Below are 14,502 nucleotides of genomic sequence, written 5' to 3'. Positions count from 1 at the left end.
CATGCCAGAAAGGTCTGGAGGAGAGATGACAGGGCGACACCTTAACCCAGCCAGCGACTGACTCCCTGGCGGGACTGACTGAGGGTACTGGAGGCCAGAGGGGTGTGGCTGGAGGGGGTGGGATTGGGGCTGGGGCCGTGGGGTCTATATTTGTGTCTGGAGCTGGAGCCTCTCCCTGCTTCCTGATCACCTGGTGAGCTGCTTCCCTCCACCACACTCTCCCACCGTGATGCTCAGCCTCACCCCCAGCCCCAAGGAATGGAGCCAAATAAACCTGTCCCCCTCTATAATCGTTCTGGTCAGATCCCCTAGTCACAGCAGCAACGAGGTGACAAGGAGGAGAAGGGGCTTTGCAGACTGTGACTCCCACCCCACCAAGGTGAACAAGTCCTGCTACCATGCGAGAGTTTTAGAAACCCACCAGGCAGCAGTGGGGGCTGAGGGAACCAGATTCTAGAAAGTGCGAGCCCTTCCCAGGCCAGGAGAGACTCTGGCTGCCCCCGGCCCCAGGCTGCTCACAGCCGTGTCTCTGGGTGTGGGGTGGGGGTCCTAGGAGACCCCGCCCACAGCAGTGCCTTCATATAGGCCATCACAGGGTTCACGGCGGGGCCTGCAGCCGGCAGAGAAGTCCCCCATGTGAGGAGGTGGCAAATGTGGCCCATGATCAAGCAGAAAACTCAAAATGGTGAAAAGAAGCGGACTCCTGCGTGACAGCTGTCGCACAGCAAGCCTTTGTCAGGCTGCATCGCCTAAGCGACAGGGTCATGTAGGAGAGGCGGAGCCCGGATGGACATGGGCGGGTGGCAGAAAGAGTGCGTGGAGGTGGGGCCTCGGTTTCCCTCCCAGAGTGGAGAACTGGTCACCGCTGTGACGGGCTCAGAACCCACAGGAGCATGTGGAGGCCTGTGTGGGTCGTGCGAACCAAGCACCAAGGGAAAGAGTCACACGGGAGAGAGGGAAACAGAAACCTGGAGGGGACGTCACAGGTGCGGAGTGGGCAGGGACGTCCTCCATCACCGGTGCTGCCCGGCCTCCTGCTGCAGGCCCTGCTGGTTCAGTACGGAGGGAAAGGCAACAGGTGGAAGCCAGAAAGGTCTGTTTTCAAATGCCGTGATCCTCTAGGGAGAAAGTCCCAAAGAACTGCCAAAAGGCTCCCACAACCAGAAACTAGCCCGCTCAGGGACCCAAGATTGACACCCAGGGCCCATGGCTTGCCTCTGCCCCCGAAGAGCAATTGGCATTCCAAGTTGGGGCGTGATGCCATTTATAATGGCACTGAGATCGGTAAAGTCAGGTGGGAGTCTAACAAAATGCGCATGGGACCTTTATGTGGGGCTATCAAACATGGCTTAAAAAGTCACACATCTGAATGAACAGGAGGGAGCCTGTGTCCGTGGGTGGAGGATTAGTATCACTAAGAATTCATTCTCCCCAGCTTGGCCTGTGGGTCTAGCTCACTCCATCCAAGGCTCAGCCAGCCATTTGTCACACGTACAGACTCTGCTCAGGCTGGCGTGGAGGGGCAAGGGACTAGCCTGGGGACACAATGGTGAAGAAGAGCCAAGTGGAAGGAGCACGGCACTTGACCCCACAACTCACCATGACCTGCGTGTTACCAGCCAGCAGCACACGGGCCAAAGAAGAGACACACGGCAAGAAACAGGTCAGCGGGGCAGAACAGAGGGCCCACAGATAGACCCACAGGACACGGGAAAGGGGCAGAGCCATGCCCCCGAGAGAGGGCCCGCGGGACCAAGGCCACCGGCTGAAGAACTAGCTCAGGACAGACCACAAGACCAGTTCAACACAGAGCTATCCAGTGTCTGGAGAAAACACTGAAGAAGAGGTGTGGGGCTTCGGGCTTGGTGAAGACTTCAAAGATGTGACATAAACAGCATGATCCAAAAAAGTCAAAGTGTAATCTGATGTTACTAAGTTTAAAACCTCTGTTCTGTAAAAGATCTGTTAAGAGAATAAAAAGGTAAGACGCAGTCAGAAAAAAAACATGCATCAGACAAAACGCTTTTATCCAAAATGGACAAAGAACGCTTCAAACTTGAGCATAAGGAAACAACACCGACTGAAAACCGGGAGAAAGATCTGACAAGACCCTCACCACAGGAGGTGTCAGGCGGGTGGAAAGGAACGTGGCAAGAATGCCGCCCTTCATTTTCCATCAGGGAGCTGCGGACTCCAACCACAAGGAGGTCCCAGGCGCCTGTTGGAATGGCTAAGTTAAAAGCAGGCCTGGCGATGCCGACCGCTGGCAGGGCTGCAGAGCCGCGGGACTCGTGCCGGGGGCGGGTGGGAGCCAGGCCCACTCATCTTGGAAGACAGACAAACTCAATTCAGTCGGAGAAGATGATCCAGCTACCACACTCTTAGGTGTTTACCCCACGGATTCAAAAACATGTCGCCACCAAGAATCCTGCTCGTGAAATTTATAATTGACATGAGCCAGAAGCCACCTAGACGACCTTCAGTAGGTGAATAAACAAATTGTCACCTGCATACAATGGGTGATTACTCAGCAGTGACAATGAATAAGCTATTAAGTCACAGGAAGCACATGCATGTTATGTGACTAAGTGAAAGAAGGCAATCAGCCAAAGGGACCCACAGCGTCCATCCTGACCGAGTTCATGACGTCAGAGAGGGGAATGAAGGCCGGGTTGTCATCAGGGGGCAAGGGAAGAGGCCGTCAGTGCTTAAGAGGAAAAGAGGCAACTCGGCCTAGACCCCCAGGCCCGGTGGAGAGTGAGACAGACACACTTCAGACAAAACCCGAGGGAGTCTGTGTCTGCTCCCCGAGACAGGTGCGCCCTGCCTCCCGCTGAAAGGCACGCGCGCAGCAGCGCCCCGCACGGCGGGCAGGAGCGGCCGGCTCCATGCAGGTCAGGCCAGCGGGGAGGGGTTCCGGGAGCCAGGCCAGCGCTGGCCAGTGTGCCCCAGTCGGGTCAGGTGACCAGAGCTGGAGCCGAAGGGGGAAGTCCCCACATGGCTGCCAGGGTCCCGTGGAGGGAAGGGCTGGGGGTTCCAGGCACTGCAGCTCTCGAGTGGCCTGAGGACACACTGCCCTCCCGAGGCCGCCCTTCCCGAGTGGAGTTAGGAGAGGCACGTTTTCCCACGTCACCTGTAAGGAAGAGCTTCTCACTGGTTATCATGGAGCCACTTGTCACTTGGGAAAAATGGACAGAGCTGGGGAGATACACCAGGCTCACGTCCCCGGTGGGCGGCTGAGCTTGGACGGCCAGGCCCCGACCTGTCATTCAAGATCTCTGTCCTTCCAAGTAGGAGGACAATCAAAGAAGTGCGCCCCCTGGAAGTGAAGGTTGCAGAGACGTCAGCTTGCCTCTGCTGCTGAAGTGCGGCCACCAGGAAGGACGGTGAGCAAGCCCCACAGCCAGGGAGGCCCCCCAGGGACGACAGCCTTCCCTAATGTCCCGGGACATATCTTCTCTTTGTCCTTCTACATTGGCTTAAATGCCAGTCATCTCACAGACACAGTAGTTGAAAAACCAGTTGTTTTTTTAAATATTGTGCTATTCCCTCTTATAATCCAAGGTCCTTGAATTAAGACCTTTAGTCTCCCCTCTCCCCGTCGGTCTCTTTCCCTCCCTGGTCTACACAAGAGCTTGATGGAGACTCCCCTGAGAAGGCCCAACCACGCTGGTGGCCACGCAGGCCTGGGGAGCCAGCGCCCGTGTCGTGGGCCTGGGGACACGCGGCTGAGACTCAGCGAGCAGCAGTCCCAGGCTGGCAGCGTCCCAAGGTCCCCATGGAGACAACGTGCCCTCAGAGGGAAACTGCCTCAGTTCCCAGGAGACAGAGTCCCGGAGACAAAGCCAGTTTGGATGTGATTCATGTTTATGGAAAGAAAATCTCCCCAGTGAGAACAGACACAGCAGAAGTAGAGCCCGATGTTTGCGGTTTGAACTCTTTGATCCAGAGAAGGGCACCCCCAACCCTCACCTCTGCACCTGTGCCTCGGCCACAGACTGCCATGGCCCCCACTGATGGGCAGGGGATACTGGCCCCCCGACCGTGGGTGACCGCGGGGCTCCCTCCAGTCAATGGATGGGGTGGGATGGCAGTGCTCCAGCTCTGGGCCCGCAGGGTCAGGTGAGCTTTCCTGTCCTGGTGAATTTCTGTCACTTCCAGGGGAGGAACATGCCCAGGTCCTTGGGGTGGATGAAATTCCCAAGGAACAGAGCTACCCCAATTGAACCTGACCCAACCGGCTGACCCTCACCAAAAGGTGGGTGAATCCTGTTACATAATCGCTCTCTGCCAGTGAGTATGGGGTGGGTTTTTTTTAAAGCTTCAATAGCCAGAGGATGTGAAAAACAAGTATGTTTGAAACAGAGGAAATAAAAAGATCAAGAATAAAGACAAGGCGGGGTGCAGTGGCACATGCCTGTAATCCCAGCGGCTTGGGAGGCCGAGGCAGGAGGATTGCAGATTCAAAGCCAGCCTCAGCAACGGTGAGGCGCTAAGCAACTCAGTGGGACCCTTTTTCTAAATAAATTCAGAATAGGGCTGGGGATGTGGCTCAGGGATCGAGGGTCCCCAAGTTCAATCCCCAGTACCCTCCTGCTCCCCCCCTCCAAATAAAGACAAGAAATATTTAAAAAATGAAATTTGGAAAATAATCAGTTGAAAATTCTGGACCTAAGACCTTGTAGTTGTCGAGGTTTATAAACAGCCACAAACCCAAACCGGATGAGTTGAGCTGAAGAGAGACTTAGTGGGTCGGCATGAGGTTCTAAAGAGTCTACCTGGAGCGAGGGACAAAGTCAAAAAGAGATGGGAAAAATGACGGAGTGGAGAGCTGCAGGGACAGTGAGCCGAATGAGCTCGTGCGGAGCCTGACCTTAGGAGGAGAGGACAGAGGAGATGTGAGAGGTGATGTCCAAACAGATGGTGGTGAAGGTCTCCAAAACAAGGCTTCACTGCAGGGATCACGACAAACCCAAAGTGGAACAAACACCAAGGACTCTGTGGCCAGATCTCTCCCCGTCAGCACGCAGACCAGCCAGGGCCGAGGGAAAGCGGCTCTGCCTACAGGCGAGGCACCGTCGGAGCCGCGGCACTTTTCTGAAAGCAGTTGTGGCCGTCAGAAGGCAGCAAACCACCGAGACCCTGAGAGAGAGGGTTGGGCCCTGGTTTGATGACCAGCTAAACCATACCCGAAAGATGAATGCTAGGCTAATTCCCAGTCACCAGAAGTCCAGACCACTGGAGATTTATTATTTTAGAGCAGGGCTTCTCCACGTGTCGGGTCTCAGAAGGCCCCGGGGTGCTGGAGGCACTGATTTGGAGGACTCACTTTGGAAGCCTCCTGGGCTCTCCAGGTTGAGGCCTGGGATGAACGCACGCTTCCTTGTATCTGCCCAGGGACCTGTGCTGAAGCCGTGAGCCCCGGGACTATATTTGGAGGTTGGGCCTTTGATGGGAGATAAAGGTCAAGGGTGGGGCCCTGATTGGGTAGGAAGGGTATCCCTACAGAAAAGCGAGGGACACCAGAGCTCGCTGGGCCCCCAGGGGAGAATGCAGTGAGAGGAGGCCATCTGTGAGCCACAGAGAGAACCCTCACTGAGACCCAGCTGGCTGGCACCTGGGTCTTGGACTTCCAGTGTTCAGAACTGTGAGAAGCACCATTTCTGGTCCTGAAGCCACCCAGCCCTCGGCACTCCCTGAGGCCCAGCAGACTGAGATAGGCTCAGACTGATAGGCAACTGCTCAACAGTTTCCCTGGGCATTCCAGTTATCAGGCTCGCTCGGTGAACTCTGTCCCAAACCAAGGCTTCCCAAGCTCCAGCGTGCAGATGAGTCACCTGGGCACGGTGTCAACACAGGCACGTCTTCTGCGGGTTCCTGGCTTGTCCTTAACAGCAGCAGCACGGGCACAGGGCCGGGGTGTGCATAGAAGAGTTAGTCAATGCTCACGTTGTTTGGAAGAAACAGTGGAGATATTAACTTGCTTAGTATTTTACTAAGTTTAATATACACCTAAAATTTCAGCCAGAGTAGTTCTACCGTCTTCCTAGGAACGTCAAAAGCCATGACAAAAGTATAATTTCCTTCCCAACCATAAGAAAAGCCAGATGGTCCACAAAAACCACCACTTTCCTGGATCCCATTCAGGAAAGACCCACGGTCCCAGGATACCTGGGACACAGAATCTTGGAGTTTTGGAGGCCCTGGAGCCCCTCCAGGAGAAGTTGGGTTGTGGGTAGCTTCGCGTCTGGCAGGGTCTGGACGTAAGAGAGGTTCCACAGAAGGAGTCAGGGCGAAGTCAGCTGCCCCTTTATCCAGAAGCATGGCCGAGCCCATCAGTTCAGAACAGTGGAGAGGCCCTGACATCTGGGAGCGTCCATGAACCCACAAGTTCCTCCTGAGGCTCTTGCCAGGTGCATGAGAAAGATGGCTCGGGTCTTGGAAGACGGGAGGGAGCCTCCCTCGGGGCACTGAGACGCAGGGCCCACTCTGGCAGTGATACAGGCACAAAACCACTTCCACTTGCCAGGACCCTTTCTTTGGGAGCAAGAGATCTAAACCACTGGGGGCAGGTGAGCCCTGCCATCCCCAGAGGCAAAATCCCACAGCTCTACACGAAGGTGGCGACACACACCTTTAGCCCACGGAGAAGGACGGAGACCCTCTGGGCCCAGGAGCCTAGAGTGACCTCCAGCAGAGGTCTGCTGCCGCTAGTGGGCAGGGTGCTCAGGCATGGGGCCGAGTCTAGCTGATGTGGGCACGGGGCAGGGCACGCAGGCCTGCCTAGGGCTGAGACTCAGCCGGCACCAGAATGCCCCTGCCTGCCCCAAGAGCCTACTGCTGGTCAGCACAGCCGTCCGCCACGAGTGGAGGGCCAGCCCATTTTTTGTTGCTACAACAAATTGCCATGGGCCGGGTCCTTTGAAATCTGTTTATTTAGCCCACAGTTTTAGAAGGTGAAAGTCCAAAGGCAGCAGCCCCATCAGATTGGCCCTGGGAGGACTCCTGGCAGATGGCCCGTGGTGCAAGTATTTCTAGAGGGAAAGACAGAGTGGGGAAGGACCTGTCCTGCTCTCTTATGAGAAAAGAAAAGGGGCGGAAAGGAAGAGGGAGAGCGAGAAGGGGCCAAAGAAATACCTGAAAAGGTGACGTGTATTTTCCAAAATGAGTGAAAGACAGAGAACTGTGAACCACAATACTGCAGAGAACCCCACAGAACAGGTGCCAAGATCTTCACACTCAGCCCAGAGCCCACAGAGACACCCCACAGCCTCGCTGCTGGGAACCCGGGAGAAGCTCATCCAGGCTCCAGGAAAGGGAGCCACTTAGAGACCAGGGGGTGAAGGTGGAGCACACAGACTCCTCAGGAGATGGTGCGAGGCGGCGGCGAAGGAGTGACCCTCATGGAAAAGACCCGAGAGCCCCGCCACGAGTCTGCCCAGAGCGAGGGTCTCTCAGAACGGGTGCGAATGAAGACTCTCCAGACAACAAAGTGGGGAGGTAACGTGCGGCTCGCCTGCAGTCTAGGAGCCACAGGACGGAACGTGGGGGATGGCTAGAAAGCAAGAAGGACTGGTGTGTCGCCCGGATGTGGGACTCGTGGGGTTCTGGAAGAGAACTGGCACCTTGTGTTGTAGATGCAAATGATGCCACCTTGGGCAGTGCCCAGCAGACACGGCGACGTGGGCAAGACTCACCCTCTGAAGACCTGGAGACTCCCTGTGAGAGGTGAGGGACCCTGGGAGGCAGCCCGAGGCCGCCCATTAAAATTTGCCCAGGGTCTCGGCAACAAAGGAGAAAGTGCTGTTCAGGTCAGAAACTGTCAGGAACTCCCCCCCCCCACCCCTTTTTATTCAAGCTTGTGACCTTTTGCAGATAAGAGACAGCAAATGATAACTACTTGTGCAAAACTAAAAGCTGCTTGCTGTTTTAAAAAATGTTTTTGGAGCAGAGATCAGAAAGGTTAGGAGAAGAATTTTAAAATTTAGAAATGCCACCTTGAGTTGAGTTACATCCCGAGTGACTAGCATGTTACTGTCGATTTAGGCTCTGGCTGCGTGTGGCAGCGTCCCACAGCTGAAATCTGCTTTAAAAAGCACATGGTTTTGTTTTTTGAGATGGGTCAGGACAGGCCTTGAAGTAAGAATAATTTGGCAGAAAAAAAGGATAACTCTTCAAACAAGTTAGTAATGATGAGGAAACAAAGTAGGAATGAATACAGGAACTGCAATCCGTTATCCTCTATGGTTCAGCTCTGAAAACACACCATAAAAAGTGGTGAATGAGCTGGGCGCTGTGGTGCACGCCTGTAATCCCAGGGCTCGGGAGGCCAAGACAGGAGGATCGCAAGTCCAAAGCCAGCCTCAGCAAATTAGCAAGGTCCTAAGCAACTCAGTGAGACGCTGTCTCTAAATGAAATACAAAATAAGGCTGGTGATGTGGCTCAGTGGTCGGGTGCCCCTGAGTTCTATCCCTGGCTCCCCCACCCCCCAAAAAAGTGGTAAATGCTGAGTGTGGGTTTAATGGGAAGCCATAGTTATGCCTGTGTTGGGAAGTGGAGATCTGGGTGCCTTCCAACAAGATGTCAGGAGCAATATTGATGGGCCAATGGCAGAATCTGACATTTGAGGATTGCACCTGACCTCCAACCGCACGACGGACAGTTTTCTAATTGTCACTGGTGTATGAAGTCATGAACCCTCCAGCGAGGCTCCCATGCCAGTGCTCCTAACGTGCGTTCACAGCAGGAAACCGAGGCACAGAGTTATGGAAACCACCCGAGCACATGCACCTTTGGAGAGTGGGGTGGCCAGCGGGGCTGTCCACTTGAAGTCTGGGTGTTAGCCACAGCCACATGGTGCCCACTCACGGTCTACACCATGTAGCAAAGGGCCGAGGGTGGACAGTGAGCTCCAGATGCATGAGGAGGCGCCCTGGTCCAGGGGCTGGCGCTGTTTCTGTACAGGCCAGAGATTCTGTGGCCATGCATGGTCACCACCTCTCTACTCACATTGCCGGCCAGCAGAGAGCAGCCACAGGCCGTGCTGTGTGAGTGGGTGCTGCTGTGTCCAACAGACCTGTATCTACAAAAGCAGGCCGGGGGCCGTGGCGCTAGGGGAAGAGCAGGACTGCTTCTGTGGAGCAGAATCCAGGATGGTCAGGGGTTGGGGCACAGGACTGTCATGTGACTTTGTTATAAAAAGGTTTATTTGTGACCTTCAATAGCCAATAATTAAATGAACGAATCGAAGATAACCATCCAAAGGACAGAAATATAAAAGTTCCGAGTTGAGGGAACATGGAGTGAATCGTGATAGAGCAATCCAGAAGAAGGTGGGAGAAGAGCAAAGGCAGGCAGGAGAACACCCCCGAGAGGGGGCGCTGTGGTGCTGACTGGGAACCGCAGAGAGGGGGCGCTGTGGTGCTGAGTGCGAACGCAGAGGGGGGGGCGCTGTGGTGCTGACTGGGAACCGCAGACAGGGGGCGCTGTGGTGCTGAGTGCGAACGCAGACACCGGGAAGACAAAGACCAAACCCACCACCCACCACTGCGCCAGGGGCACCTGGGAGGCAAAGCCCATGAAGTTTCAAGGGAAAAGAATGGAAAGGATAGACCAAGCGATTCCACTGAGCACTGCGTGTTCACAAGGCAGGAGGACGGAGACTCAGGGTATTCGTGGAAGATAGAGGATTCTCTGTGTATATCTAGAAGTGAAACCTGCCTCATACTTATAAAGCCAAGCTTTCGTTTTATCTAAGTATGTGCCCATGTGATAGTACAGCCCTAAACATCTAAGATGGATAAACGGATACAAGAAACTGACACCACTGTTTGCGTACACAGGCGTGCGCGTGCACACACACGCACACACCTCGATAACTGAAGATCAAGAGAATGACTAAGGCCTGCAGGAGTTGCTGACCTCGCGGCCACGGAGGAGCACTTCCGGCAGCATCAGGGCTGCGTGTCCCACCAGGGCACCTGCACTGTGGGGACGGAGCCAGAGTCAGCCCTCCGGCCAGCCCCAGCAAGCACCAGAGAACCTCACCAAGAACAGCTTGAACCGGGGCTTCTGGCAACAGCACAAGTAAGCCAGAGACCGGCAATAATTTAAATCTAGAAATCAAAGAAATAAATCTAAATCACTCACACATCAAGAGAGAACATGGAAATGAGAAAGCACACTTGGAAACGAACAATGAGCAGGCTGCATGTAGAAGCTCCTGCCCCCTCATCGGGGACTGAGGCCAAGGTTAGCCTGGGTCATTCCTGGGGGGTCACAGCCGAGGAGCCCCAGGCTGCAGGCCCCGGAGGGCCAGGAAGAGCCCAATTGTCCAAGAGCTCAGTATGCAGGAGGGGAGGGAGAGGTAGGCAAGAAATGGGGCAGAGGTGTGAAGGCAGGAGGAGGCAGAGACCTCACCCAGGACCCACACACTGCAAGGGGGAGTGAGGGCCTCTTCTCTTGCAGGGTGGGCTCCCGCAGAGGCAGGAGCGGGGCCCCTTGCACACTGAAGCTGGGTTCCCTGTTCCCTGTAAGCCTCAAAGCCAGGTGTTTTGAGAGCCCTGAACAAAGGTTCCCTGAGCCCTGGACCCTCCAGGTGAGCTTCCTGCCCCTGGAGCTGGCAGGGCCCCTCTGACCCTGCAGGAGGCCCTGGGGGGCCAGAGACCACAGTGACTGCTGGGCAGCTGCCCCACTCCACAAGGCTCCTGCAGGCAGCCTGGCCTGTGGATGCCCACCCTGTCCTCGGGCAGCACCCACTTCTGTTCTGCAGGAACAGCTGCCAACAATGGATGGGTGGCTCCTGAGGGACACTGAGTGACATGGCCACAATGCTCTGTTCCTAGAACCAGGCCAGGCAAGCCCTTCACCTGCATGTCTGTGTCCTGTGCCCGCCCACAGCAGGACAGCAGTCAGCGCTGGTGTGTGAGCCCCACCGGCCATGTGCGCAGGAACCCGAGGCTCAGGGAGGATGGGGGCTGGCCAGGGGCCGGGTGGCAGCTCACGTTGACCAGGGCTGCCCGGTGCCTGGGCGTTCACCCCACTCCACCTGAAGAGGAGCATTCTGGTTCCTCCACGTGGGTCTTTGTGGGGGAGAGCAAAGGAGAAGGGGCACCAGGGCAGCCCAGGGTCCCTGAGGGCAGTCCTGGCCACGCCTCCATCTCCGTGGGTACCCAGAATGGCCCCTCCCGCCGTCTTGCAATTAGCAGACTCTGTCTCAGAAGCCACTGGGCCCCAGGGACTACAGCTGGAGCCTCTGGCAGGGCAGGGGTGGATGCTGGCACCTGGACTGCATGGCACTGAGGAAGGCGGCCAGGTGAGCAGAGCCTCGCAGGGGTGGGACCCAGCTCAGGAGCCCGGGCTCCTCCTGCTGGGCTGGCCGGGAACTGCAGCTGTGCTCTGCGGGCTGCTCGGCCAAGGCCTGGGAGGGGGTCTGCGGGATGGGGCAGGGGCCTGCCTTTGGCATCCAGAAGTCCTGCAGAGGCAGAGGGGGCGGAGGCAGAGCCCGCAGAGCCTGGAGCAGCAGCTGTGACGCAGAGCTTTCTGAAAGGGGCTACTGGCTCCCCACAGGGCAGCGTCCCCCTGGGACCCTCTCTGTTGCCGGCGGTAGGAGTCTGAGGGCCTCTGGGACCTGGGCCGCCCCTTAGGCCCCACTGGGGGCAAGCAGGCCTGTGGGGCGGGGTGGGTGGTGGGGTGCAGCGTCCTCACTCACCTCTGCTGTAGAGGATACCCAGGACCACCAGGGCTGCTGTCACCAGCAGCAGCAGCGCCCACTCTAGGAAGCCTCTGCGCTTCTGCGCGGGTGGGCTGGCTCTCTCCATCCCCATTGGGCTTTCCGACTTCCCCATCAGCAAAGTTCTGGACGGGAGAGCGCACAGCTGAGCACCCCCGGCCAAGGGCAGGGAGAGGTGGCCAAGGGCAGCTCCAAAGCCCTGTCCTCTGCTGGCTGGGGAAGGGTCAGTTCCTGTTTCTGGGTCTCTGAGCTCTTGCACTAGCCAAAGACTGCAGCCTCGGAGTGCCCAGGGTAGGGGGCACCTGTGGTAGGGAAGGTGCCACCAGCTGGCCATGGTGGCAGCTTCCTCTCAAGGTCAGCTTCTCTCTGGGCCCCTCTGGCGGGCAGGGGCTGGACCCTTGCTGTTCACAGCTTGGGATCTGCACTCCAGACTGGGGGGCTCAGCTCCTGCGTTCTTGAGGGGCCTCTGCCACAGAGCCTGCGGGGCTGTTTGTGCCCGGGGCACCCTGGTACTCCGATCCTGGGTGCTGGGTCAGGGAGGTGGCTCTCACCACTGGGCTTTCTGTCCATGTTTCCTGTTGGAGCCCAGGAGCATGAGAAGAGGACATAAATGATCAGCACCAATGGTGACCACACAGGCCAGGGAAGGACCAGCAGGGCCACACAGCCTTGAAGCCCAGCCCCAGCAGCCCCCTGGCTGGGTGCCACTCTGGTCGTGTCCCCCATCTCGTCAGTACAGAGGGCACACCTTCTTGAGCCAGGCAGATAGCGGGCAGCAGTGAGGACAGACAGAACGGGGGACAGGTTGCTGCTGTGGGCAGGACAGAGGGCTGGCAAGCAGGGACAGGGACAGTACTCTGAGGGCTTCCAGGTCTGTCTGTGCTCCTGTGGGCATGTGTGTGTGTGCAGGTGTGAGTGGTGTGAGTGCACGTGTGTGTCTGCATGGCTGTGCCTGGGTGAGTGGGGAGTGGGGGTGAGCGCATCCCTGGCTGCCCCTGCTGGGGTCCCTGGGAGCAGTGGCTGCCTTCCTGTGCTTCAGGCCACAGCCGTTAAGCAGGACCACACCCCACGTGCGGTGCCCCAGCCTGACCCCACAGGAAGGCGGGGGCCTTCGGGACAGATGAGGAAGATGTGCCCAGTCGTGGGAGCCAATGAGACTGACCAGGGCTTGGGTTCAGCATTCTCACTCAGGACACTCATGGGCTGTGCCCGAGTCCCCGTCCTGACTCACTGGGGGGCTCACATGTGTCTCTTATCCTACCTGAGCATCACCTGCTGAATGGCCCAATGGGGGGTGGCCTAGAAATGCAGGTCAGTCCCCAGGAGGGCTGTACGGCCAGCTTATCTGGCACCCCTCAGTCTCCTGGCTCTGGGTTCCACCTGAGCCTCCCCTGATCCACAGGGGTCCCAAATCCAGTGCTGCCTGGCGCCTCCCCTGGGCTGAACCAGAACCTTGGTGCTGATGTGCCCCATGCCCTCTGGAGTTCCTCTGAGGTCTCTGCTGCCTCCAAACCAGCCTGTCCTCTGCTGCGGAAGCCACACGGTGCCCTGCCCAGCCCCATCCTGGCCTCCGTCCTGCAGTCTGACCTGCTCTCACTCCCACCACACATGGCCTGCTCCAGGCCCTCCACCGCACATGGGGGGGCACGGGGCCTCTGGCAAGGCTGTCTGTCTGTGCCAGAGGGGCCGCTGCCCAGGTGGAGCCCTACAGGAAGTGCCCGCCTGTCCTGCATGAACTGGGCTGGCACAGGGAGGGGCCTTCAAGGTGCTGCCCAGGAAGCCAGCCACAGGGGCACACACACAGCACCTCACCTTTCTACTCGGAGTGGCACAGGGACACCCAGGGCTGGGGTGAGTCAGGCCAAGCAGGTGGGCTCAGGTGGAGGAAGGCAGGTCAGGTGGGGCCACGCTGGGAGGTCACACTGAGCAACTTCCTGGGGTCCTTTGTGATGCAGGGTGGCCCCTGAAGCAGTTCCGAGGTGGGGAGTTCCAGGGGGTCTGGGGTGGGGGAGGGGCCGATGCAGCCCCGGCTGCTGGGTCCCTTGCTGAGGGGCATGGCTGCCCAGGGCCTCTGGCTCCTCTGGCCCTGGCCCAAGTCCTTCTCTTTCCTCGTTCCCATCTCTTGACCCTTCAGTCCACTGAGTTGTTGGGCAGGAAGGCCAGGCCCTCTGCCCTCTCCTCCTGCCTGTGCCAAAGATGCTGGCCAGGGTTTCTGTCCCCAGCGGCTGGTGAGGGCTTTGCAGCCATCTCCCCGGTGTCCTTTCCCTTTAGTCTCTGACAGGGTGGTGGGTTCCGACTGCCCGCTGGGGACTGTCAGGTTCAGATCCAACCCAGGGTCAAGGAGGCCTTCCCTGGGCCAGAGGGCTTCAAAACAGGCCTGTGGCGCTCTTTCACGGCTTCAAAGCATGGACCAGGGACCCAGCTCTGCTTGTTGATGGGGGGGGGGGGTCTCTGAGCACAGAGGCCCCAGTGGGGACCCAGGCTTTCCCTTCTCCAGGCCCCCACTGGTGACCAGCTTCCATTTCAGAATCCCATGAGCCCTTGGCCTCTGTAAGGGCCAGGTCACATAGCCAGGGTCCTGAGCAGACAGTCCCTCAAGGCTACGCTTTACCAGAATGCCCACACTGGGTGGAGTTGGAGCTTCCGGTACACGTTCAGATGGCCCTTGAGGGCCATGCGCTGGGAGGAGGGCCACCTCCAGCTGCAGACTGGGCTGGGTTCAGACCCCACCCCCACCTCCCTGACGCTCGGGAGGGGCTCCAACTCAGCT

The 14,502-nt window shown here is 57.7% G+C and overlaps 1 protein-coding gene across 1 annotated transcript in view; it reads right to left on the bottom strand.

Moving 5' to 3' along the window:
* The window catches only part of Mmel1 (membrane metalloendopeptidase like 1), a 35,034-nt gene that overhangs the window by 17,037 nt on the left and 3,495 nt on the right, over positions 1-14,502 (bottom strand). Inside the window, exon 4 of the mRNA XM_046424884.1 lies at positions 11,712-11,857. Coding sequence (XP_046280840.1) covers positions 11,712-11,857 — 146 coding nt within the window. The remainder of the gene's footprint in view (positions 1-11,711; positions 11,858-14,502) is intronic.

This window comes from Marmota monax, unplaced genomic scaffold (assembly GCF_021218885.2).
Source record: "Marmota monax isolate L192 unplaced genomic scaffold, Marmota_monax_Labrador192_F-V1.1 WCK01_AAM20220418_F8-fsc00080, whole genome shotgun sequence".
Lineage (NCBI taxonomy): Eukaryota > Metazoa > Chordata > Mammalia > Rodentia > Sciuridae > Marmota > Marmota monax.
This window is presented reverse-complemented; position numbering and strand designations above follow the sequence as displayed.